Source organism: Nannospalax galili, unplaced genomic scaffold, assembly GCF_000622305.1.
Source record: "Nannospalax galili isolate Female #2095 unplaced genomic scaffold, S.galili_v1.0 scaffold95, whole genome shotgun sequence".
Classification (NCBI taxonomy): Eukaryota; Metazoa; Chordata; class Mammalia; order Rodentia; family Spalacidae; genus Nannospalax; species Nannospalax galili.
The window spans coordinates 10,336,006-10,363,586 of record NW_008342393.1 but is presented as its reverse complement, the minus strand read 5'-3'; the positions used below and the strand labels follow the sequence as shown (position 1 = coordinate 10,363,586).

Below are 27,581 nucleotides of genomic sequence, written 5' to 3'. Positions count from 1 at the left end.
GTAAGTCCATACACCCACAGCCACTTGATTTTTAAAAAAGAAACAAAAAAATACATTGGAAAAAAGACAGAAACTTCAACAAGTGGTGCTGGTTAAATTCGATAGCTACATGTACAAGAATTAAACTAGATCTTTATCTCCTACCCTGAACAAAGATCAACTCCAAATGGATCAAGAACCTTCACGTAATATATGATACCCTGAAAGCAGGGAATATGCTTGAACTCATAAGCACAGGAAAAGACTTTCTGAACAGGAGTCCCGTAACTCAGGCATTAAGATAAAAAATTGACAAATGAACTTCATGAAACTAAAAAGCTTCTGTATAGCAAAGACACGGTCCATCATTCAAGTGAAGAGGCATTCTACAGAATGGGGAATAATATTTACCAGATATATATCTGACAAAGGGTTAGTATCTAGAATATGTAAAGAACTCAAAAAACTAAATATCAAGAAAACAAACAACCTAATTAAAAACTGGGATGGGGGCTGGAGAGATGGCTCAGTGATTAAGAACACTGACTCTCTTGCAGAGGACCCAGGTTCAATTCTCAGCACCCACATGGCAGCTAACAACCATCTGTATCTCCAGTTCCAGGGGATCTAACATCTGACACTTTCTTCTGACCTCTGTGGACATTGCACAACATGGGTGCACTTACACACATACAGGCAATACATTCATACACAGTAAAAATAAAAACAAGCAAAATATTAAAAAAAAAAAACAAAAACCCTGGAGTGAAGGCAGGGAACTAAACAGAGAGAATTCTCAAAAGATAAAATACAAATAGCTGAGAAATATTTTTTAAATGTTCATCACCCTTAGCCATCAGGGAAATGCAAATTAAATGACTTTGAAGTTTCGTCTTACCCAGACTAAGATTACAAATAAGAAGTCAACAAATGCTGGTGAGGATGTGGGGAAAGCAAAAAGCTTATTCACTGCTGGTGGGAGTGCAAACTGATGTAGCTGCTCTGGAACTTAGTGTGAAGGATCCTCAAAGCTAGAAATAGATCTACCACACGATCCAGCAATACCATTCAGGTTTACACCCAAAGGACTCCATATCCTACCATGGAGACACGTGCCCATTCATGTTCACTGTTGCTCTATTCATAATAGCTAGGAAATGGAAACAACCTAGATGTTCATCAACTGATGAATGGATCATGAAAATGTGGTACATTTACACAATGGAGCATTCTTAAACTGTTAAGAAAAATAAAATTATGAAATTTATAGCTAAATGGATAGAACCAGGAGCAATGAGGTAACCCAGACCCAGAAAGAGTTAAGTGTTCTCTTTCATATGTGGATGCTAACTTTGAATCTTTAGATGTGTGTGTTTTATTTGGAATATCAATAGGGGTCAGGAAACTGTTAAGGGGCCATGGGGTGGGGGATGTTCAAGGAAGAAGAAATAGAATACAGTTATATAAAGGTGAAATAATGGAACAAGCAAGGTTAAATAGGGTAGGGATGGGATGACAACACAGAGGAGGGAGTATGGGGAGGGATAACTAACACTACAGGCCTTTTGAGAAAATCATGGAAACCTACTATTGTAGAAGCTTCCTGAAATATTTACATATACTCATGCATATGTGAAAAGAACTTAGAGTTACCTTATAATGTGGAGACAATGCCCATACTAGACACCACAGGCTAGAAAATAAAAGGTCCAATTCCAAGAATGGGTTAACACTTTCAGAGTTCTTGGCCAGTGGAGTCACAGAGGCCTTCCCCAGTATTCCAGGCTACTGCCATTGCTTTTGGTTACCCTCTACATATTGACTGTAAACCAATGTGCTAAAGACACCACACACTTGAGTCATAGAACAGAGAGAAATCCAGTTGGTCCTAACCTAGAAGCTTCGTCCCTACTGGGTAGCTTTCATGGTGCTAGAGGTTGTTATGCATGCTACCAGAGGAGAAAAGTAAACATCAGTCTTACTCAGCTATGGGGAGCTACATTAAGGGCTGGCCTGGCGAGACATGAACACTGGTGAGATAACAGCACAAATGTCGTGGGAGTCCCCAACCACTTTTATGATTGGATTTAAGGCCCACTCCATAAAATGGTGGCGTTCCTATATCTGGAACCATTAATTTGGCGAAGAACCTGTGACTATACAGGGTGTAGGCCCTATAGTAGAACCCACTAATATCACTCTGTTAAATGGATACACTATCAAACCCTCTCCTGGTGTCTTATTGTTGTACCATAGATAATGCTTCTCTCAACTCTCATCAGAGAAGCTTCTTCTTGCAGTAGATGGTGATTAACACAGAGACCCAAAACTGGCTAAGGTACAGGGAATAAGAGACTACAGAGCACCTGACACTAAAAAGGATATCTAAACCATACCCTTCCTCCCACTGCTCAGGGAAGAGGGGCGGAAAGATCATAAGAGTTAGAAGCCATAACAAAACTATAACATTATAACAAAACATTGTTATCTGGACACAGCAGGAGAATTGCACATATGAACTCATGGCAGTTGTCACTATATGCGCAAGATCTATGGAAGCTCAAACCAGACAAAATCCCAGTATGAAGGGCTGGGCATGGTAGCACATGCCTTTAATCCCAGCACTCAGGAGACAGAGGTCAATCTGTTCTAAATAGCAAGTTCCAGGCTAGCTGGGGCTAAGGGAGAAACTGTCTCAAATCAAAAGGAAAGTCCCAGAAGGAAATGTGGGCATGAAATTCCATGCCTGGTTGAGGAGTTATTGGTAATTAGTAGCTGTTAGGAGAAGCAGAGTTAGGTTTCTTTAAGGCTGTGACCCCTGGTAGGTTGACCACACTCCCCCCAAGAGTATTTGGGCAAAACAAATTGGACTTAATGGGCTTAGAAAGAGGACATGAAGTTGTGTGGTTAGGGAAGATGGGGTTGGCTCTGGGAGTAGCTGGAGAAGGGGTGAATATGATCAGAATACAGTCTATAGTATTCTCAAAGAATTAATAAAATATATTTTTTAATTTATATACTTGGCAGCATGGGACTGTGGATAGAGCTCAGTATTGTAACCCCTAATGCTAGCACACACCTGACTCTTAATGAACATGTTTAATGAATTAATAGAAGAATTTTATTTAGAGAGAAAACAATACATACATATGTATTTCACACATACACACAGATATTGAATAAAGTAGCCACTTTACTGAATTCTCCTGTTCATTAGTTTTTATGTTGTTCATTTTCTAGATTGAAAACCATGTTTTCTAACAGAGAAAAAAGATAACTTCACATAGCTTTTTTCTTTTTAAAAAGATTTTGTTTACATTTGTTAATTAAACATAATAATATGTTTATGGCATTTTCATATGTATATATAACATATTTTGAACATATCCCATTACATTCTTTCAACCCCCTCCTACTCCAGCTAATCTTTTTCTTCAGCTAGTCAGCCTTCTGTTTTCAGGTCCCGTGTGTGTGTGTGTGTGTGTGTGTGTGTGTGTGTGTACCAATGAGTTTAATTAAGGTTACTTACAGGAACATAGGCTATAGGTTATTTATAAGAAGTTAGGCAACATACCAGTGCCTACACCATGTCTGTCCTTCCTCCAACGACCACTAACTACCTAGAGATTCTCAGAGGGGGCAGGGCCTCATAATCCCCTTCCCCAGAGATTGTTAACTACCTCCAAAAGAACCTGGGCTCTTGAGATCTCCCTCCACATGGTGGAGTATTGATAGGCCCAATCTTGCAAAGGTTTTAGTGAGTATCCACAGAGTTTCTGTGAGTTCAAGGGTGTAATGACCATGTAGTATCTGGAAGACAGCATTTCACAACACTCCACCCCTTCCTCAGGCTCTTTCATTCTTTCTTCTGCAATATTCCCTGAGCCTTTTACCAAAGTTTTTCTAATAGCAGTACCGTTTATTTTTCTTTATTGTGTTAATCTTTTATTTTCTATACTGGGGCTCTGCAAAAGAGTTTATAAGTGGAAAAGGATTCTGCTAAAACAAACTTGAAAATCAGTGGGCCCGTATAAATATTCTAAATACCAGTATTGTAGAATGTTTGGTTTTCTGCTTTAAAACAAGCAATCAGACATTTATTGACTAATAATATGTATCAGAGGCTACTTTTGGTCACTAAAAGTAAATTATCTTCCTATAAAAACTTAGACCTGCATGCCACTATTTCTTACTTTTCAATTTTATTTTACTTATTTATTTGTGTGTGTGTGTGTGTGTGTGTGTGTGTGTTACAACATGAAACATGGAGGTCAAAGGATAACTTATCAGAAGTTTGTTTATTCCTTCTGCCTGTGGTCCCATGGACTTAATTTAAATTGAGGTCATCAAGCTTGACAGAAATCTCTTTTGCTCATTAAGCCATCTCACTGGCTGGCCCCCCTGTGTTATTGTTACTTAATAGGCACAACTAGGTGACATATCCACAGATATGTGAAAACAGCATTCATATATAGATATTTCTATTTTTAGCTATTTCTCATAACTACAAAGCTATGTAAGGTCTTACATTCGAACACTTGAATCTCTTTTCCCTTTCAATAATTTGAAGGTACACAAATATTATTTTCTAAAAATGACAGAACAAAATTTCCCATTTCAAGTAATCACTGGTGATATGACCTTAACCCTCTTCTCATGAAGAAGTGGGATCTGGATTCCCATCCTCTTCCGGCTATGTCAGAAATGATTCTCTGCCAGATAACATGGCAGATGATTGCAATTCCAGTTATTTCAAGGTTGAGAGGCAGGAGGGTGACAACTTCAAGGCCAGCTTGGGCTGCATAGCAAGACCTGTCTCATTATTTGTATGAGTTTCTGGGGTTGCAGCTCAGTGGTAAAGCTCTTGTGCAGCACGCATAAAGTTCTAGATTCAATCTTGATAATGTAATGTGTACATGTGTACATGGCCACAAAGAAATGGTATTCTGTGAACTCCCAGGTCAGGTCATAAAGGATGGCACCACTTCCTATTTCTTTTGGAATTCGTTCTCAGAGCCCAAGCACTCTGCCAGGAGGAAGCCCATACAGTGTAAGATGAAGGTGTCTTGGAGGTATCCAAAGTCTTTGGGTGCCGCCCTGACTGAGCTCCCCACAAGAGTTAGTACCAATTTGCCAGCCATGAAGACAGTTGTCTTGAAAAGGAAAATCCTGTGTTAGTCAGGGTTCTTTAGAGGAACAGAACCAATGGAACAAATATGAATTAAAAGACTGGCTTACATGACATGGTTTGGCTTGTCTAATAATGGCTTTCTTCAGACTGGAGAGGCTGAAAACCTGGTAGCTGCTCAGTCTACAAGGGTGGATGCTTCTGAAGTCCCAATCTAGGATGGAAGGCCTGGAGGATTCCTGGAGAGCTGTTGGTCTTCAGTCCAGCTTGGACGAGAAGAACCTGGGTGCTGATAGACAGTGAAAGACAGCAGCAGCAGCAGCAGGAGAGGAACTTGCCAGTGAGAGCCAAGCCAAGCAGACAAAGCCACACTTCTCCCCCCACCTTTATCTGGTTATCACCTGAAGGTGTTGCCTACACTTAGAGAGAAGCTTCAAACAACTTGATCAAGAAAATCCCTCACATGTGTGCCCAGAGTCTTACATTTTGGTTGAATCTAGATCGAGTCAAGTTAACAATCAAGATTAACCATTACAGAGCCCTTTAGCTCACCTCTTCACCTTTAGCCCACCCCTTCACAATCCAGTGACACTGCCTGGAGAGAGATGAGCTGTCTCCACAGGGCTCCACCTAAATTACACCTTAACAGTAAAACCAATAAGGGCTGAGTTTTTGAGCCACTAAGATCTGGGGTGTTTTGTTTTGCACCAACATAACTAAAATAGTACACACACACATCCCATATACCTGCCTCACAGAAGAAGAAAACATAGACAGGAAGCAAAGAAAGAGTCCTAACCAGTGTGTATCTTTAGGTTTTCTTAAATTATGTGCGGGGGGCGGAGCATTGCAAATGAGTGGAGGGGACTACAGAGGCCAGAAAAGGGTACTCTAATCCCATGGAGCTGGAGTTAGGGGTAGTTGTGAGACACCTGACGTGGGTGCCGGAAACTGAGCTTGGGTCCCCTGCAAGAACAGGGCCTGCTCCTAAATGCTGAGCCATTTCTGCAGCCTCACGTTTTGGGGGGTGGTTTTTTGTTTTTATTGTTGTTACTATTTTTTGTTTTGACATAGTCTTGTTAAGTAGGACAGGCTAGCTTCAAACTCACAATCACCCATCCTCAGCCTCCAAAATGCTAGGGATTACAAGTGTGAGCTGCCATGCTCCGCTACCTTTAGTTTTTTTTAATATATGTATAATGTGTATTGGTATGGAGAAATACAAAAAGTACTTTTTACTTTGTGTAAAATAAATACAGTGTGTTCATAGTCCCTCTCACTAACCTCTACCAGTTTCTGAATTTGAACATATTATTTTGGAATAAAAACATAGATGATTATTATTGTGGTTTAAAATATGTACCTTTATTTTCTTTTAAAAGATTTTTTACATTTATTTATTTATTTATTTATTTGTTTATTATTTATTCATTTGTGTGTGTGTGTGTGTGTGTATGCATGCCATGGCACTTGGGTGGAGGTCAGAGGACAACTTGTGGAAGGCACTTCTCTCTTTCCACCGTGTGGGTCCCAGGGATCAAGCTCAGGTTGTCAGACGTGGCAGCAAACGCCTTTGCATACTGAGCCATCTCCCCAGTCCTGCGTCTTCACTTTCAAAAAGTATGCTTTTACATTTGTCAGATGTAAGATGTTCTAAGAGCATAATTTCTTTGCTCAGTTCCAAATTCCTCCAAACTGTGTCTTCACTATTCCGGAGTTCTTAATTTACATTCCTGCTCAAAATTTTGTAGATGTGAAATCCTTGGCATTTAACCTTGGGCAGAATAGCTGAAAGATACATGGCCTGTTTTCGAGGGGGGGGTGTCCAAAGCCTCAGTTCTTTCAGGAAGCCTGATGTGCTTTTTGTACGCAGAGGTTTGCCTGGATATAGCCAGCCATGTCTTTCATTTCTTTCCAGTGAATCTTTTTAAGTGTCAAGCATACTCTTTACCTCACATTTTCCTTCTTCGCCTTCATTTCTGACTGTGTTCTCTCGGACCATCTCCTTCCCTGGAATGTGCACTTGTCCCCCCCTTCTCTTGGGCTCTGACCTCCTCCTGTGTATTTTCTCCTCATACTCTCATACGCTCAGGTTTTTCTTCCTCGTGACTATGAATATTTTCTTGAGAAAAATTAAGTATTCACCATGCTTGCTGTTTGTAGCAAATATTTTAATGAAATGTAGTAGACAATGATAAGAATTGTGGGAAATGGAAGGGGGTGATAAAGATGTTTGATAACTCATTGATAGCCCAGTGCTGGGGTATCATTTTAGATTCCAGCATTAATTGTTGTGTTTTGGCATTGATTCTAATTTCTAATGCCTCTTCGTGGAAATAAGACATGAAAGGACCTTTTTTAAAAGCAATGTGCTGCATGTGTGTGTTTATGGATATGAATGTGTGTGTGTGTGTGTGTGTGTGCACGCACGCATGCACATGCATGTGGAGGTCAGAGGTTGATATTGGATGTCCTCCTCCATCACTCTCTACCTTACTTTTGGGGACACGGTGTCTCACTGAATCTGGATCCCAGGGTTGGCCTTCGAGCCTTTGGGATCCCCTTATCTCCCCCACCCCAACCTTGTGCTGGAGTTTCAGGCACATGTATCTCCATATCTGGCTGTGTTTGTAGGCGAGAGCTGGGGATCTGAACTCAAGCTCTCATGCCTGTGCCAAGCACTTTATCCACTGAGATTCCTCCCCAGGCCATGCAGCGTATACTTTTAAAGATTAATAAGATAATATTATGTAAAAAAAAGAGAGATTGAAGGGAGAGATTAACACAATTTTTTTTTCCACTTACGCTTAACCAGATTATTTCTTTCTTCTTTTTTTTCCCCGCATGTCCTAATGTAAGAAATATTTTCTTGGTAGAATTAAAGAGAAGATAAAGAAGACATAGCGATTCCTTAACATGGTAGTTTATTTAGTATAACTTTTGGTCTCAGGCTGGCATAACTGTGATCTTGTTTCAAAGTGTATTAGTTCAGCACCTACTTGAAGTCAGTAGAGGGCGCAAAGGAGACGCAGAAGGAAGTGTGTGTGTGTTTGGATTGAAAGGTTTCAAAACACTTGAAATTATTTTCATTTCTTTTTTTACTCATCTAACCAATGAAATTTCTAAGATATAATAAGTATAATTTCAGTATGATTATCATTTATTTTTTGAAATGTCTTGCATTGTGTTATCTGGAGAGTGAAAAAGTGAACCTTTGTGGGAAAGAGCAATAAAATAGCCCAGGGCCTTTTTTTCTGACAGGCATCAACATGCACTTTATATCCTGCCATCGTCTATGTAAATTTCATTTTGCAAACTTTAACTGAACAGTGTAAACAGATTTTTACATTAAATAATGATTTTTTAAAAAAGGGGTAATGTTAATGGGCAAAAAGAACTTTTGCATGCAAAATAATTATTGAAAAATAATTTTTCCATTTGAGTAATTTTATTGAATTAGGTGATTATGGATTTAGTTCTGAAGTGTATGTCTAATAATGTGGTACGCGCTTAAAAATTTGTTAGTTAGATCTCATGCTAAGTGTTATGAAAGGAATATCATATAGTTTAAAGAGAAATAAATAAGTGAATAAGAAAATCGTAATTCACCGAAACATGCATATATTCTTCCAAAGCTAAATATACAAGAATTCATATAAAAAGTAAAAACACGTTAAAGAATGTGGTTTGCCTAAATTCTCAGACATACTCAAGGCTTTTCCTTAATGTCCTCTGCTAATAGCAGGAGTAGAGATCCTGAACGACGAACTCAAAATACTGAAAAGTGGAAGAGATCACCATTTCTTCTCTCACAGTTAAAAACTTAGGGGGAGGTGTCTATGTGTGTGTGTGTGTGTGTGTGTGTGTGTGTGTGTGTGTGTGTTTGTGCTCGCATGGTGCATGCACATGGATGTGCACATACATGAACCTGCGCTCACATATGTAGAGCCAGAGGAGGATGATGAGTGTCTTCCTCTATCGCTCTTGTCTTTCTTCCTTGAAAACAGGGTTACTACTGAAACGGAAGCTTGCCTTTTGGGCTAGGCTGGCTGGCCAGCAAACTCCCAGGATCTACCTGTCTCTACCGCCCAATCCTCGGCTTAGAAACACACATAACCATACATGGCTTTTTACATGAGTGCTGGGGATTTGAACCCATGTCCTCATGCTTGCACAGTGAGTACTTTTACCCATTCAGCCATCTCCCACTCCTTGTGAGTTCTTAAATTAGTATCAGGGGACCATTAGCGAGTCTTTCTGATAGGTATTAATTCCTTTGCTCATTCAACATGTGACTGATGCATTTACAGAAAATAGCTTATATGAATAAATGTGTAATTAAGCTTGCATTTTTACAACTGTTCTTGAGTGTTGGGTAAGGTTTTGATTTAGACAAAGAGCAGAGTTTAGAGACACGGGCAAACCTTAGTTATACATCACTGTTTAGTTGTTTTAGTTGTTCAAAGCTTTATTGTTTTATGTCATCCACACCCTTCTAAAATAGATCCTGTTCTTAGAGACAAAGAAACAAACTAGCCGAGAGGTTTATGGAGTGTGGCAAAGAGAGTCTAATGGGCAGGCGTGTGTGTGTGTGTGTGTGTGTGTGTGTGTGTAAATTAATTTTGCAATGGTTAGAAATAAGTAGAAAACTGATCCTGCTAAAAATCCACACAATATGAATAATATTTAGTGCTAACACAAATCAAAGAATTTTTGCCTCTAATTAATGGCATTTAACTTTAGAGTTCAGACTTCTGGTTCCTAGATTAATCCGTTAACCTTGATTTAGTGACTTCTAAAATGCCAGTCTACAAACATCCAGTTCAATGAAGAAAGAAGAGCAACGAGCAAGATTACACCCTTTTCGTTGTTTCTACACTTAAGAACTCTTTTCTAAAAAGATTTCTTTGCTTTTATTTTACGTATATGTTTTGTCTCCATGTATGTATTTGCATCACAGAAGGGGAGTGTCTGGGGGGCATCAGATCCCCTGTAACCAGTGTTACAGATGGTTGTTAGCTGCCATGTGGGTGCTGAGAACTGAATCTGGGTCTTTTCCAAGAATAGCCAGTGCTCACAAAAGCTTAGCCATCTCTCCAACCCCTTAAGAACTCTTAAATAAATAGCTGAGGGGCCTGGAGAGCTGACCCACTGGTTAAGAGCACATATTGCTCTTGCAGAGGACCCTACTTCAGTTCCCAGCACTCACATTAAGTGGCTGTCTGTAACTCCAGCTCCAGGGGATCTGTTGCCCTCTTTGGGCACCTGTACTCACACAGAGACACATACATGTCACGTAACACATAATTTTAAATGAAATGTCTTTAAAAAAGAAACAGTTGTGGCAAAGGATGATCATTGACTGCTTTTTTCCCTTTTCTTCTGAGTACTTGTTCAGAAAAACAAAAAATTGAAATCCTTTGTCCATCTCTATGACCATCCTACCCCTGACTGTACCTCTCTTTGCTCTTTCACTGACCTGAGTCCTTCTGGAACCACTGGATTTCATCAGCAATGTGTAATCGAAGATGACCAAGCAGCCGCACATCACAAGAAAGCCATGTGTAAGCAATGCAGGCAAATCAGCACACGGGGCCGTCCATGTTGACTGTTCTCCAAAATTCTCAAATAGAAAAATTTTAGTGTTTAAGCTTTCCTCTGAGAAAGTTTTTCAATGTTAGTTTGGTTAAAGAAAAAGTCTAGATAATCTCCCAAAGGAATCCTTTTTATAATGTGAGAAAATAATTTTAGGAAAGACTAGAACCATTTTCAATTGCATGTACATACATTCAGTTGTGTTTGGGAGGTAGAAAAAATGGACAAACAACAAAAAATTAAAAATTTTTCTATAGCTCTATAAGCCTTCAGCTAGTCATTTTAAAAATGTAGAACTCATTATTTTATAAACATCTATGATCTTCTCAGAAGAAATGATTTGAAGGCCTGGACTGACAGACTTGTGTGTGTGTGTGTGTGTGTGTGTGTGTGTGTGTGTGTGTGCTACATTCGTGTGCATATGTTGATATGTTTGTGGGGGTGCATGTGTGTGGAGACAGGTGGGAACATCAGGTGTCTTCATCAGTCTCCCCTTATTTTATGAGACAGGCTCTTTTACTCAATCTGGAGCTCACCAACCGTGGAAGATCAGCTGACCAGTCAGCCCAGGCATCCTTCTCTCTCTGCCTCCCAGCACCGGGAGTACAAACGTGCTATCACACCAGCTTTTTCCATTGGTGCTGGGGATGCAGACTCGGGTCCTCGTGCTTACACGGCATTTACTGAGTGAGCCATCTTCCAGTTCCCAAAAGAAACATGATTTCAAGCTCAAAAAGAGTCTTAGATGACAGTGTAGGGCAGATTGGAAAATAAAACTGAATTGTGATATACTTCAGGAGTAACAGAATGATTCAGACTGACTTTTGGAGACAGATAGAAGTTGTAAAGAGAACTGTAAGTCACTTAACCTCCGCAGGCCTAGGTGGCTTTATATAAGGAGCTGTATTCAATGATTTCCATGCTTCCCATAGCCCAAGGTGTATATGTGGCTGGGACCCTTTGATTTGGTGTCAACATGTTGTGAGATGTGAGCACGTTTGTAGTCTGCGTGTTTGGGCAATAAGTGGTAAAGGGGAAAGGTGAGCAGCTGCAGCTGAAGAGGCTGCTGGTGGCACGTGGAGCAGCAAGTCCACATTTGCCTGCTAATGGGGGTCCTTTGTAGCTCAATTTGAGGCAATTTCTGCTTCAGGGAGAGGGGTGTCTATAAGTTGGCCAATCACGGTGCTGGGACAACTAACAGGCCCAGAGTTTAAGAGGAAGTTATAAAACAGGCAAACAAGCTAGAAGTCCGGAGAAAAGGCTTGTATGAGGCAGCATATAACTGGAGAGGATGTTCCGTGGCCCCGCTCAGAGGAGACAACCTCCTTTACAGTAACTGGGTGAGCTCTCTACCAACTCTGGGAATTCCGAGCAGTTGCAAATGGAAAATCTGCTCATTTCCTTATCACTGGTACTAGGGTTCAGGAAGCAAGGAAATAGCCAGGCAGCCCAGCTCAGAGCAAGAAAGAACCAGAACAGAATGCAAAGAACAGATTGGGCAGTCCATCCAAAACACAGAAAATCAGACAGGCCTACAGGACAGGTCACTCCTTTGTTTCCGCTGAGCCTTTCTCAGGTGGTGTAACCGAGGGACAGGGATGAGTATTTGTCCTCCAGGACATCTGTAGTGCATCAAATAGCACTGTGCACACGACACTCTAGCAATTATGTCAGCCTCACTACACAGTGGGGGTTCAGTTATTTTCAATAAGAGTTCCTGGATTTATAATCTTCTGCATTAAAGAAACCTTCCTAGTGATATTAAAGAGGATCACATTGCTTAGGTAGACTTGAGTGATCAGTGTTATCCAGACTTTATGTCCAGAGAACACAAACAGGACAGCAGTGTCCCCTGGCACATGCTGCCTTCACCGGGCCCATGCCTGTGCTTGCCTCTTCCACAATCGCTCTCATTCTATACACACAGCACAACTGGTGTTGTTATCTTCCTCTTCTGAATAAATAAAGCCGAGGAACAGATCCACCAGCTGATCTATCTGTCCATAGTAATATTTTAAGCCAGCTAAGATTTGATGGTCTTCTTGATACCTAACCCATCAATTGAGTTTTGCTCAAATGTGAATTATGGATTTCTCTATGCACTATATTGTATGTCCCATGCTCTCTAGAAGCTCCCAGTCTCTTAAATCAGAGGAGCGAAATACAAAGCTACTTTCTGTATTTGGTAAGAGCTATGACATAAGGAAGTACAGATCAGGATTCTCTGTACTTGAAGGGCAATTTTGCCATTCAAAGGTGCTTTAATAAAACTAAAGGCATTGTGGTTATCACAGCTGGAAGGGTCGGTCACTCCTGGCATCTAGTAACAGCCAGGGTTGCTGCTCATTATTCTGCAAGAGTGTTACAGACTTCCACAATGAAGCACTTGTTCAGAAGGGTCCAGACGGACAAAAGCTGGAGGACCAGAATTCAGACATGCAGGGTGTGAAGGTAGAGGAGGACTTGTCAGGGACGCTGTCTAGAAGCCGGAAGTAACCAGGACAGGTAAAGAGAAATGACAAAACACATCTGAGTGGTCCTGAAGAATAAGAACCAGCAAGGATAAAAAAGAGGCCTCTTCAGTTTGAGGAAGAACATCTAAAAACACACAACTCTACAGCTAACACATTATCCTAAGAAACTAGATGCTTTCCCCAATTTCTTCAGAAAAAAAAAAGAAACCAGCAAGGCCTAGAGCATGTGAAACAGTGTTTTGAGAACCTGAGGCTGGAAATGCTGGCTAGGGAGTCAAGGGAAGAAGGAGCACAGTACTCCCCTTTGCTGAAGGGTAAGCATCTTCTGGGTTTCACTAAGAGAGTTAGGTATGGTTAAGCTCACAAACCTGTTACCTTGCTATATTAATGTGGAACGGAGAACTTCATATGAATAAAGACATGCTAGTTCCTTTCAACACACACACACACACACACACACACACATACACACACACACACACACACACACACACATATACACACACAGAGCCGCACATACACCCTTTATGCAGTAATACAGTAAAGCATGAATCTGAACTGTAATGGAATCCGATGCCTTGAGTGGAGCCACACAGCAGCCCAGTGCTCTTTTCTGGACTCTGCGGGCTGGGAGGGGTAAAGTAATAAGGAAATGCACACTCTCTGCGACCAGAGCACACCCTCTTGGCAGCCTGTGGGGAGCCCAATTGCTCCTACAAAGCCTGTGGAACTCCTCTGTCCAAAGTCTTGTTGGTACAGGGAGAGCTGCTTCCTGTTCCCAGAGTGTTTCACCCTTGAGCTTTCCTATCCCTTTTCTCTAAAGTTGGCTACTCCTGTGTCCTGTCCCATAAAACTCTGAACTGAGGTCTCGGACTTACGTCATGTCAGTCACAGCAGGGTGAGGCTCTGCATTCTGGTCCCTGGGGCTTTACTCCTGAACTGAGTTTGCAGCTCATTATGTGATTGGACAGTCCACACTCCTTAATGTATCAGCTTTGGGTCAGCAAGCATGGAAGTCAGTGTGCAAACACTGCAAACCTCACATGTCTGCACACCACTGAAGAAACCCTTTGCACAGCAGCCAGCCCCTGAACCAGCCCTGTGCCTCCTTTGCATGGAAATAGATGAATATCCACAGTCCAAGGTCAACGGCCTGCTGACAGATGCCTGCACCAGGGGATTTTTTTTAAAATGAAGTTTCCTCCAGCTGCTCTGGTAGCTTGGGTAGCACTGTGATCTGCCCAAGTTGTCCTGCTTTGGTTCTCTGATATCCTGAGACCAATAGGCTTGGGGTAGGGGCAGAGAGAGAAGGATTTACAGACAGAACCTTAAGCTATCACAGATGGAACTCTTAGAAGTTGGATACCTTGCTCACCACCATAAAGAATAAAGAAGATCCAAATCCAAGTTTCCCGACTGCCAGTTCATGGCTATTTTCATTCCACAACAAAAATGGAGAGTCAGAACTGTTCATTTTATTGTGAAAGTGATCCAAAGCCTTGTGCTATGATGGGGGTTGGGGGGTGATGATGGAGTCCTACCAGTGCTGTAAACAAAGTTTTCCACGCTGAACTTAGAAAATAAACAGCAGGAAAAAAATCAGGGAGAGTTGCCCCTGACAATACCATGTCCATCAAATTGGACGTGCTCCAAAGGGATCAGTGGCAGACTTACCGACTGGGTCCAAGTTGAAGTTCCAAGCAGTCTTGGTTGCCTTCCCTCCACTGCAATGAAAGAAACATTGTGTTCTCCCTCTGGGGCCATGCACTCTCTTGGGATCGCTGGTTTTACCACGTTCCACCTTACTTTTACAAAGACAATAATGCCTTTTTCCTGTATTTAAGTTTATTTAAGTAAACAAGAAGGAGACAGAGGAGAGCTGTTGTCTCCTTTACAAAACAAGACTAACATTTTTATCTAAAGAAAGAAAGCAAAAGATCTGTGTTCTGTCTTGTTCCATAAGATAAGTTCATAAGATAAACAGTTCTATTTTGAATTAAGTTCAGCTGGGCAAACTCCCCTGTTTCCCACTACCCACCCACATCATGAACATCAAAAGACTTCTTAAGTGGATCAAAATGTGTTCAAAAGGTTTCAAGGACTGGTCCTGCACTGTCAGTACACTCCTGCAGAGGACCTGGGAGAAGACCATTGTATGATTTTACTGGTAAAATGATCATTGCAAAACCCAAGCATTTATTCTGGGGTGAATAGATAGATACTCCTTGGGGGCTACAGAAAGCAAACAGGTCATCTGAATATGGGGGTATTTCTGGAACCCCATCTCTTGGATTATTTGTAGTTAATGAAATAATAAATTTATAAAAACGGTATAGCTAATGAAATTAACTACCTAACCACCAGTCCATACCAGCGCTTTGTCCTGGTCCATTTCTGCTGACAGTATCACCAAACTGTTATCTACCTGGGATTTAAACTCTTCCCCATTCGTAGCCTGTCCCACATAAAATTAATTGCCAACTTTTCCTGATTCTCTCCATCTTAGTAACTCCTGTTTGTCACAATGTCTCTTACCTGCACAGTCACAGTTCTTTCCTGATATCCCAGTCGATTCTTCCTTTCGCTGTATTCACTTTCCCCAAAGCAGTCCAACACTGTTAAGCCAGGCCACTGTTTATAATGCAAAGCTGATGATGGCATCCTATTCAAAACCACCCTGCTCTTAAAATAAAGTCCAAACTCATCATTTAGTCAATAATATGACCATGAATCATTTCCAGTCTTACTTTGGCTGTTTTCTGCCTGCCCCACGCACCATAAAATTCAGCTGAGCAGGCTAGTCACCATTCTCTGTAGAGCCTTGGACTTTTCAAACCCATGTTTGTGTACCACAGACTACTCCGTCTACCTTAGAATCACATTCTCTCCCTCGTTCCTTATAATGTCGTCACATGCCTGTCAGCTGTGACGGGTCCAATCCCACTCACCTCCCCAACACACAGGTCTAGACCAGAACTGTCCACGTCTCCCTGGGCTGTAGAGCCCTTGCTGTGCGCCCCGGCTCAGGGGCCTGCACTGCTGTATCATGCCTTTCCTGTTATGGACTGTAAGCTCTGAGAGCTGAGGTCTCATTTTTGCCACAGCTTCTGCATCGGCCTAGCTAGAGTGTTCAGTAATTTTCTGGCTTCCAAGAGGAAGTGAAGGAACTGACGTGCTCCTTGAAGGTACTGAATGGCCTGGGAGACCCCTGAAATGTCTCTCCTGCTTCAGCATCTTCTCGGGACTCTCTGGGTACCAGCCTATGTCAGTCTTAGCCTCAAACACAGCCAAATCTGCTTGATAACACAGTTGTCTCAATGCCCACAGAAGCTTAGCAGACAAAGCACAAAATTTAATCATTAAATTCCTTTTTGGTGAACTAAGGGCAGTACCCTAATAGGTACTTATTTTTAGGGTACTTCCAAAATGAAAGCCAATAACAGTATGCCTCTCTGCACACAAAGAAATGCGATCGAAGCTCAAGGTGGAGCATGCACAGTATCTTAAAAATAGTAAGTAAAGCAGTCCTTAGCACACAGTAGAGGCCTCTAGGTGCATACCTTGGCTCTTTTCTCTACTAGCATAGATCCTCCAACTCACTCACCATAGCTGAGTCTCAGTGCCTTCCACGGTAAAACATGAGCACTGACACCTGGGCTGTGGTCTGTGTGGTTCATGTGATAGATGCTTGATGAGTGTTCATGTGCTCCCTCCCCTTCACTCTGAGTCACTGGGTATGTCCAGGCACAGTGAGGGGGCAGGTTCTGGAGTTAAGCCTGGCAGAAGGGCATTCCCTGGGGGACAAGGGTGTGCATCTAAGGGATCAGTGTTATCCCCTCTTTACACATGTGGATCTTAGGACATTCCAGGGCCTGGAAATTGGTCAGTAAATAGAAAAATGCATTTATATCGAAAGCACATCCCTTGTCCCACCTATCACTGCTACATCTTTCTAGTTAATGTCTTAGACCTCAGACAAAAGTGCCTTGGAGTGTGTGCATTGGAGGGTGGGGGGTTCACTAACTTGACCTGTTATCCAAAAGGAACATAAAAGCACAGTTCGATTTCCAAAATGCCCTTAATTTCAGAACACAACTGCAGACACACCCTTAAAAGAAGCATTAGCAAGGAGAGAAGCTGGCCCACTTCCCAAAGCTCACTGAATTCTGTTGTGCTGGGTGATGACCGAGATTGGTGTGTGTTGATTGGACAGAGAACTGGCATCCTCCAGGCTTCTGGAAACCAGCCAGCTCAACCGCACCAAGCAAAAGCAAACTGAAAGTAAATATGGGCAAGTAACCGAATGCATATAGGGGCAACTCTTCCCCAAGTGCAAAGCTTATGTGTTCTCAAAGGAGACATTTCCAGGACTCCAACAGCAAAGTGAAATTGCCAGAACCTTCAGCTTCTACTGAAGGGAACTGTGCCAAGGATCTCTTTGCCCTGATAGTCACTATTCCTCTTGTTTGTTTCCACCGGGATTCTCCCCTCCCCTAAGTGTGTCTTAGTTCTAAGAAAAATAAGATGTTTTGAAGTTGGGGAATTCTCTCTGTCACAGTAAGCTTCTTATTCTGTTCTTCGTGATGATTTTGGTGGCCTCGGTTCTTTGAGATGTAACAGTCCAGGGAGCTATAAGTCCCACAGTACCCGGGCATCCTTAGATGAAGAGCATTGCTAAGCCAGCTCACTTGCCTTCAGGGTGAGAGGCCACCCAGGCTCCCGACCCTTATCTTTCTCCTACTCTTATCACTTAGAGGTCGATGTGACCAAAGTCTGCAGAGGAACCCACTCCCCATTCCCAAACCTCTCCAAACTCCCCCAGCCACTACTGGCACAGAACAGACATCACAGGTGAGTTCTTTTCTGCATCTTCACAGCATTACCGAGCAATGGTGTCAAAAAGGGGGCTCGGCACCAGGAAAACCTCAAAAATGAATGCTCACAACAGGACATAAAAAGAGAAAAACAAAGCAGGAGATTCTACTTTGGTGATCCTTTTAATAATTGGACTGTTATGGGTTCACATATGTAATTACAATGAATTATGTTCTCACAGAGGAAAATGTCGAGTAAAATACAACAGCATGGAAGGCATTTCCTCTCACCAAATTGTCTCCGATCCCTTAATGGTATTTAAGCCTTGTTGAGTACTTTGTGTACGGTCCCTATCGTGGTGATTTGCATCCCCCTCTCTCTCAGCTTTGCTGTTGGCTGCAGCTGGCAGCTGTCTCAGTCCGATTCTGGCTGAGAAAGGTAAGGATCTTTTCTTTCCTTGCTCTTTGAAAGATCTGGGAGAGAAATGTTGAATGTCTGCTGGGACTAGCGGTGGGAGGACTGATATCATTCATGCACTGCGAAGCTTTCAGGAAAGTTCTCCAAACTTAAAGGAATCTTCTGAAGCTCCATGCTTTAAAAAGAGCCAGAGAGATTTCCTCTCCCTTCTGAAAGGAGAGAGCTTCCGGAAAGAAGACTGGGTGCATTGTGATGAAATTTTGCACGTGGGGCCAGGTGTCCCTCAAGGAATTCTCCAGAGTGTTTAATACAGGATAGACACCTGGTGGAAAGAGGAATGAACATTCAAAGGCATCTGGCATGGGTCACCGTGAATTCTTTTTGAATTCTCACTTGAGAAGTCAAGTCGGCTAAAGCTGTCTGTGTCCCTGGTTGCAGCCATAGGTATCTGTTCCAGCGCAATTTCTGATCAACCCCCAAGCTTTCTACTTATTTGAACTGACCAGTGCAAATCATCAGCCATTTGAGTTTGGAGACCCTAGACAGTTAGGTAAGCACTATCCAGAAGACTGGGGTGAACAAGATACCTGAAGCTTCTGTGTTAGATGGGGCAGCAAACCTGCTCCCCCCTCTCTCCCAGGGGTCACAGCTCTGCTGGCTGTGCCTTCTTACCAGTTCTGCCCAGGGCTCACTCTGGGAAAGGCTGCCTCTCTCCTCAGTACAAGTTCACTTTGTGTACCTTTGGCTTAGGAAGCAAGAAAGCGTGGTCTTCAATAGGATAAGGTAATGCTCAGGGTGCTCTTGGGGTTATTGGCCATGTACTTGTTTCAAGAAAATGGCCTGTTCGGGGAAGTAGGGAGGACTTGCCACAAATGTGGGAGTTCTCAAATGGGAAGATATCTCTCTAGCTGATATAACCAAAGCCCCATATTCCCAGGGCACCTGTGACGAGTTCTGAAATAGCCCAGTTCTGAAGCTCCCCAATCTCAACACGCAGGGATATCACTTCTTACACTGGCTGCTCCTTTTCTGTCGGTCTCACATTTACAGCTGTGGAGATGGTGACAGTCTGGGCCTCCAGGTGGCCTGCAGGTACCCACTGTACCCAGCATGCTGGGACAGTCCACTCAGCCAGGACTCTGGGATTTCTCAGTGTAATCCTTTTCCATTTGAGAAAAAGGACTCCGGGTCTCTCTGTCATTATCATTAGATATTTTAGTAGACCGGGCTGGAAAGACAAGCATGTATCTTAAAACAGGTAGAACATTGGGGTGTTTGAGAAGATACAAGTCAGTGGCTAGAGAGATTTGACAGCCCCACAGATAGGAAAACAGAGTCCTTCCCTCGTTATTTAATGTGATGTGTAAATTCCCTGTATCAGCTACTGGGAGTTAATAACACTTGAACAGGTTAAAGAAGTGATGGATGGATAAATTTGAGAAATATAATGACAAGTTTATAATAATTTCCTAGTGTTAGCTCCAATTTTCTTTATCTTGGGGTTTATGCTTTTCAAGTACTTTAAGATTTCAAATAGCTTGTCCGTAAGCATATCAGGCCATTGATGGTGGTGGAGCTAGACATAAGTTTATTACTTGAGAGACTGTTGTGCCAAGTTGTGTATGTTTGAATATTTATGATATATTATTCCTTAAAATGAGTCAAAGAACAGCACCCTTGGTGTAGGTGGGCAGCCTGTTACTGACCTACATAATAAGAATCTACATTTAACAAGCTCCTTGTAAGCTTGTACTTACCATGATTAGGGTCCAGCCAGGCCTGGTCTGTAAGCCCAGTTGCTAAAAAGGAGGCAGAAAGATTTAAAGTTGAAGGTCAGCCTGTTTTAAAGAGTAAATCCCAGGCTAGCTTGGGCAGCTTAGTGAGAAGCTGTCTCAAAATAAAAAGTAGAAAGTGGACTGGGGTTATAACTCAGTGGAACACTTGCCTGTTGAGTGTGAAGCCCTAGGTTCAATCCCCAGAATAGGGGAAAAAAAAGAGAGTGGGGTTCAAACCAAGAATTTCTTTCTGTGTGAACTTTGTCAGATTTCTTTACCTCTCTGAGCCTCTACTTCATATACAAATGAAGGAGAATCAATGTTAATGGGTGACAATTCTTAATAGTATGCTTCACCTATAATAGGTGTTCTGCAATGGCAGCGATGTTAATGATGCTGACAATAACTTCAATATTACCAAACTACTCACCTCCTAGAACAAGAGGGAAGTAATTCTGTTTAAATCAAGATGTCCAGGCTTTCCCTGCTTAGCCAGACACATTAGCATTCCTCACCCTCTTTCATAAATGAATGAACATCAAATGGGGAGGGGGGATTAAGCTTCTGATGACCACCACACAGAGGAGTAAAAATACCAGGAGAGCTGGAAGGATGGGTTTCTGCCAGCAGAAAGGCTGAGATCAGCTGCCGGATGACTCCACTGCTGTTCCTGCCTCAGGGAGCATCTGTCCCCCAGTTCTGTCCCTCAGCTGGGTCTGCAACGCTGACTCTGGGATTCTCTTAGATTCTTTTATGAAAATGCCTGATGGGCGGGCTGGAGGAAGATCTGGAGTTTGGCTGGGGAAAACATGAGTAATTCAAAGCAGCCCACTTCATAAACGCTGCAAGAGAAAGAAAGGCCAGTGCTGGCTCCTGTCTCTGGGGACTCTGGAGCGATGGCCCTGAATTACCATGTCACTGATCAGAGCTGGGGGAAGCCAAATCTCAGAATCTGATGGCAGGGAGGGACAGATGGGAGAGGGAGTAAAACATGAGAGAGGGAGGGAAAGACAGGCTTTACTTGGGGGTGGGAGGGAGCTTTAAAGAAGAGCTCCAGGATTCAAAACCTAATCTTCAGTCAAGCATTTTCATGTCTTTTCTGTCCCCCCAGAGGCAGTCTCTGATCTGTCATTTCACTGACAGCCCAGCGGGTGACAGACCCTTTCCCAGAAGCTGAACGAAGACACTCAACCTTGGCTGATTCTTCCCTTTGAAGTCAAGCGGCTTCCCTGGTAATGGACTGTCTCTCTGTGAGGTATGTGTGAATAATCTGGGGACAGACATTTCTTTATAGGTTAAGGCAATCTCAGCGTTATAAGCAGGGAAGGATTTTTTTTTTCAGACAAAATGTCAGATAGCCTTTAACTGCTTAGCGGAAAAAGTATATTTTAGGGTATCACTGTACAACAGTTGTTAGTTTGCTGGTAATTAGAAAGTAAGTTACATGGGTAGACCACTCAAATACTCTCACTGCTCAGGAAGTAACAGTTTGATCTCCCAGGGTTGAGAAGAGTGAATATGGTTTGATTCAGGGTTGTGTTTATTTTGAATCAATGCTTAATATATTCCAAGGATTAATACCATCAAAATGATCTCAAGTGTCTTCCTGTAAATCCATAGTTACTGCAACTGCTCAGCTTCTCCAAGGTGCAAGATGGGGACTTACCATGTCTACACTGCAGATAAGACTTTCCCTGCTTTCTTAGACAAGCATTTCAACCAGATGCTTTTGCTCGAGGTCTTGAGTTTGGGCCTAAAAAAATTCACGTTCAAAATGTCTATAAAGGGGGCAAATTTTGTATAGAATGGAACAGCAGAAAAATGAATTTGCTACTTTTTATGACTATCTGTGCCTATTTGTGTAAAGCATCTCACAGCAGGCATGATACCAGAATTCCTTGATTGGTTTAATAGAAAATTTGGTAGATGACATCTAGTTACCTTAATATTTGATTTCATCCTTAACATAGAAAGACAAAAGATTATACTAGGTAAAGCAGTTGAGATGTCTTTTTCTTATTTTTCACTAATCCTGATTTGGTTGGAACCGATGTTTTATTTTCTAAACTACACATCTGCCATGGGGTAGGGGGATGGAAAGTTCCCAGGCCTACACTGTACCATGTATCATCCACCATGCATGGTGTTCTCCAGTTGATGGAGAAATGCATTATTTGTGTACCCATTGATTTCATGAGCAATGAATGGGGGATAGCTTGGAAAGAATGCTTGCTATGCTGGGCAACATTGGTAGGGTTTAAGTTGCTGTGAGTTGTGAAACTGTTGTAGGGGGATGGAAAGTTCCCAGGCCTACACTGTACCATGTATCATCCACCATGCATGGTGTTCTCCAGTTGATGGAGAAATGCATTATTTGTGTACCCATTGATTTCATGAGCAATGAATGGGGGATAGCTTGGAAAGAATGCTTGCTATGCTGGGCAACATTGGTAGGGTTTAAGTTGCTGTGAGTTGTGAAACTGTTTATAGAATAATCCCTTGAATGAGGTTGTCTCTGAATTAGAATTCAGAAAAAGAGCTTATGAAAAATATCTGTAGCCCTCCAGAGGATATTGAGCACTGCAAAGGGCTTCCTGCTTTTTATATCGTCCATTTTTTCTGCATTTATGCATTTATGCCTAGTACAAAAGACTGCAACCAATTGAGAATACAAATAAGTGGGGTTGGTGTTCCAGGCCCGGAGCGCGCACCTCTGCAACTATTTACTCCTATTTGCAGAACTGGTGGTGGTGACTGAGCTCATGGCTTCTGCCTTCATCTCTACAGCTTCTACCCCGGCGAGGCCCTCCAAATCTAGCCAGTGAACCCAGCCATCACTAGAAAAATGACCGAAGAACCCATAAAAGAGAACCTGAGCGCCCCAAAGCCTCCCACATCTATAATGATGGAGAAAAGTCCCAAGGCTTCACCCAAGGGTGAAGTCGTGATCACCACCGTCCCTTTGGTCAGCGAGGTTCAGCTGATGGCCGCCACAGGAGGTGCCGAACTCTCCTGCTACCGCTGCATCATCCCCTTCGCTGTGGTGGTTTTCATCGCCGGGATTGTGGTCACCGCGGTGGCTTACAGCTTCAATTCCCACGGTTCCATCATCTCCATCCTCGGCCTGGTCCTTCTGTCTTCTGGACTTTTTTTACTGGCTTCCAGTGCTTTGTGCTGGAAAGTGAGACAAAGGAGCAAGAAAGGCAAGAGACGGGAGAGTCAGACAGCTCTCGTGGCCAATCAGAGAAGCTTGTTTGCTTAAGACTGAGTGACATCAAATGAGAAATGTCACCCGAAAAACTTGCTCCCACTTGCTGAGTTCATTGAAAGAGAAAGGTTAAGAGAGCGCTCCTTCGTAAGGAATGGGTGATCTTCCTTTAGGTCTTCTCTGTGAATGTCTTCTTTAACGACAAACTTAATCCTAAGGGCTATTTCTGAGATGAAGGAATCAACTTTCTCTTTACCTTAGATCTCCTTCGTAAGGAATGGGTGATCTTCCTTTAGGTCTTCTCTGTGAATGTCTGCTTTAACGACAAACTTAATCCCAAGGGCTATTTCTGAGATGAAGGAATCAACTTTCTCTTTACCTTAGACATTTGGCGGGGCATGGGCAGTGTACAGTGTGAGATAACATTTGGCTCATCTTGGAAACTAGCCATGGAATTAGGAGAAGATAACAAGGTAGTTCTGGTGCACCAGGCACCTGGTTCCAAAAGAAAGAACCCGCACTCTAAGTCTTATTAGAAAAGCTGTTCTGCTAAACAAAGGTCTACACTGGCTTGCATTCCCATACAGCTATGAAATTCTGTTATATTTTTTCAAGAAGTTGATTCTCTGGTCTCCTTTTTTATATTTCACTTTCAGTAACTCATGACGGGTGGTACTTTATCTTGAAGAATAGACTAATATTTTTTATATTTTAACAATGGATATAGCCTTATGTGATTGTAACAATGTGTCAGAAATAAAATAGAAAGGGATAGGTAATAAATGATACAGGGGTTAAATTCCTACTGAAATAACCCAATATCGCACTTTTGATGATTTTTATACAAAAGTTTAATGTACATTTCACTCAAAATAATAAATACTCGTTGCTGCTGAAACTTTTCTAAAAAATATTTTATTATTTTTATTTTATGTGTATGAGTGTATTGCCTGCATGTGTATAAGTGTACCTGTGTCATACAATACCCATGGAGATCAGAAGAGGGCGTCAGACTCTCCTGGAAATGGAATTAGGGATGGTTGTTAGACGCCATGTGGGTGCTAGGAATTGTACCCGGGTCGTCTGCAAGAGCAGACAGTGTTCTTAACCACTGAGCCGTCTCTCCAGCCTCTGTCATCATTTTGTTGCTGTACCAAATTATTCATTCTTTTCCTCGCCTTGCTTGCAAAGTATCAATTGTATTTTTTCATAAAATGAACAGGTTGTTTCTTCTGGAAGATTTTTATTTTCATCTTGTGATGAAATTTGCTCACTTAGGCTTACTAAATTTAAAGAGTTTCTAAGAATACTGTTAGGAAATCAGTGCCTGGAGCCAGATATTTCATAATGTTCTATTAAATATGCATTACATTTTTATTGATTTAATCATAAATTATTATGATGGGCCTTCACATATGTTTCTGAGTGCCAACTACATGTCAGTGATGGAACTTTGTAGGTTGTTTATTCAGTTGACTCTAATACCACTCAAAAAGTGTTTGAATTCTTCTGTGGATCTGAGTTATTCCATACCTAAAACTCTATCCCATAAATCTGCAAGCATTATTCCTCATTAAGCCAGAGCAAGAGGATGATGCCTTAGAACTCGAGAGAAAACCCTACGTGGCGCATTCCACGTAAGACATTCTCTTAAAGGACTAAATATGTCACTAAATATGACAGGAACCCTCTAACACCAGCTGCTTTCCCGTCCTTGGTTGCTTTCAAAGCTAGAAACACCTTAATGATTTTTGGAGAGCAGATGGCGGCATGTGTAGGTCACTGTTTCTCAGCACCAGCTAGCAGTGAGCGAACAGGGGCTCCTGACAGGGCGAATGCTGCTGTGTTGATGTATATTGCTGTCTCTTTTCTGATCAGAGATGGTCAAAGATATCCCACTGCTTTCTGAAGATGTTTCTCAGAGAAGGTTCAAGGTTCTCCAGGCTGCTCTCAACATCTATCAGCTTCACTCCCATTCCTCCAAACCCTCCTTATGAATCCAGTCAGACTAGACCAGACTTGACCAGGCTCTGCTTTCCCTGCCTCTGTGTCTCCAGACTTGCCTTTTCTCCCCCTTGTAATCTCAGTACCATCCTTCTCTCTGGCCCAAACTACGCAGACCCTGCTTCCTGCCAGCACTCCATCTCCAAAGCTAACTCCTCTGCAATCTGAATACAACTGCTTTTTCATCAGCCATTGTTTACTAGTATTTATGGCACCTTCCAGTTTCTGTCATGTTGGTGGCATGAATGTTTTATCCTCTTCTAAACCTTCTTAGGCATATCCTGAATAATAAACTGTATGCTATATCCAGTGTGCTGGCTAGTAGACTGTCTTGCGTAAGTAAGAAGCTTAGCATGCACCCAAATGAGGTGTTAGATGAACTCAAGAATGGAAAGCTGGAAAGCCATCGGTTTATCCTCAATTATAGCCCATTCTTATCTCTGAAAAGGAAATATTTTGATTTTTAACTTCACCTAGAATAGGTTACCACACACTCCCAACTCTACTATAAACACCAGGTTTAGGTGAAGAAACTGTCCCTTTCAGCCTTTCCTCCGGCCCTTCAAAACGCTGGAAAAGCAAATTCAGGAATTACTTCTGGCCACAAGGGGGCCTCATGCTGCTACTAGAGTCCTCAAAGAAATCCTATGGAAGGACTTGAACTGCAAGGACTAAAAGAGGATGGAGTCTGGGGCTAGTGATATCTTCTAGCTGTGAGGAGCTGGAGAAGATTCCTCGAGTGGCCCATCTCCCTTAGCATCTCTGTTTTGCACAGCAGGGAATCTCCTAGTGTGTGGCAGCTCCCTGTGAGGAGCCACACGGCACAGTAAAGGGTATGTGTTTCTGCAGAGCTGTAAGGTGTGGAGAAAGTCCTATATGAATCCCAACTCCTATAAGAAAAACAAACAAGCTTTGAATTACAATCATAATTATAACATGTCTTAAGCAAAATCTATCTTTACAAATAGTTCTATTATATAGGCAAGTAAGTGTTCAATGTATACACACACACTGTGCCTGCCTCCATGTATGTGTATATATATGCAGGATTCCACAGCTCAGGTTGGTTTCAGCCTCTCTCTCTCTCTCTCTCTCTCTCTCTCTCTCTCTCTCTCTCCCCCCCACCGCCCCAGACTGGCTTTGAACTTGTAGTAGTCCTCTTATGTGTGCCTCCTGAGTGTTAGAATTACAAGTCACCACACGTGGTTCACCTCACTATATTTAAAGGGTCATTCAATTTAAGAATCAGAAACCAGGAAAAATGGCAGAGTTTCCCTGAAGCCCTGCACATCCTGAATGCACCGGAACAGCTTTGATTTTTATCATATGCAGCAGGTTCCCAGCCCAGCTGAGAACCACAGCCATCTGGAAGCTCTGTTCTCTCTACTGTTTTGGATAACCTAGGGACCCTTGTCTAGAGAAGGTACTCAGAAAGGCCATGCAGGCAGTGACATGACTGAGGCCAGAGGATAGATCTAGAAGTACTGGATCACAGATGCTCAAACCTACCTCTTGTTTCTAACCTCCACCATTCCTTAGAGAGACAGAGAGAAAAGGAGATGGAGGGGGAGGAGGTGGCAGAAAAAGGAGGAAGTGAGGGGCAGGAGAGTAGAGTAGGGACTTACAGGAGGGAGGGACAGGGAGAGAGGGAGAGAAGGAGAGAGACAGAGAGAGAGAGACAGACAGAGAGAGAGAGAGACAGAGAGACAGAAACAGAGATATCTTCCTTGGCCTCTCCTGGGATGTGTTATGGTTTTGAACTTGGAAGATCTGATTATAAATGTCACACTCTCCTGTTAAACTAGCCAGGTGATCTTAAGAAGTTAAGTTTCATCTTCAAAATAAGGTTAGGGATAAAGAAAAGATTTTAATTTTATAATCTATAAAGTACTCTAGGGACTAGAGAGATAGTGCAGTGGTTAAGAGCTCTTGCTACTCTTGCAGAGGACTCAAATTTGGTTCCCAGTCCTGACATTCTCTGGACTCCTCCAGCATTGGCACACATGCACAAACCCACACCTAGACATATAAGGCATCCACGTAATTAAAAATAAGACAAAGACTACTATCCTCAGGCCTCTTGGGGTAAGTCTATAGCGCAGCTCTCCGCGCCGGGACTCCCTAAGCCTCATTCACCCTTCCATCCCCCCCCCCCCCCCCCCTGTTCTTTACCCTCCGTTTGGCGC

General features: G+C 42.4%; 2 protein-coding genes across 5 annotated transcripts in view; one reads left to right on the top strand and one right to left on the bottom strand.

Annotated features, from left to right (window-relative positions):
- The window catches only part of Pctp (phosphatidylcholine transfer protein), a 76,079-nt gene extending 60,272 nt beyond the window's left edge, over nt 1-15,807 (bottom strand). Inside the window, exons 1-2 of the mRNA XM_029566134.1 lie at nt 15,712-15,807; nt 14,851-14,900 (exon numbers count right to left, since the gene is read on the bottom strand). The gene's annotated coding sequence lies outside the window, so the exon portion shown is untranslated. The remainder of the gene's footprint in view (nt 1-14,850; nt 14,901-15,711) is intronic.
- Nucleotides 15,808-18,345: 2,538 nt separating this feature from the next.
- Nucleotides 18,346-23,455, top strand: Tmem100 (transmembrane protein 100). 4 transcript variants are annotated; one of them, XM_008838430.3, is made up of 4 exons: nt 18,406-18,429; nt 18,847-18,958; nt 21,295-21,438; nt 22,971-23,455. In XM_008838430.3, exon 4 carries the CDS (start codon nt 23,029-23,031, stop codon nt 23,443-23,445), a length of 417 nt encoding a protein of 138 aa, XP_008836652.1. In that variant the 5' UTR covers nt 18,406-18,429; nt 18,847-18,958; nt 21,295-21,438; nt 22,971-23,028; the 3' UTR covers nt 23,446-23,455. The 4 variants fall into 4 exon arrangements, with proteins under 4 accessions (XP_008836651.1, XP_008836652.1, XP_017654903.1 ...); XM_008838429.3 differs by lacking the exon at nt 18,847-18,958 and having other exon boundaries at nt 18,346-18,429; XM_017799414.2 differs by lacking the exon at nt 18,406-18,429 and having other exon boundaries at nt 18,439-18,958; nt 22,923-23,455.
- Nucleotides 23,456-27,581: the final 4,126 nt, after the last annotated feature.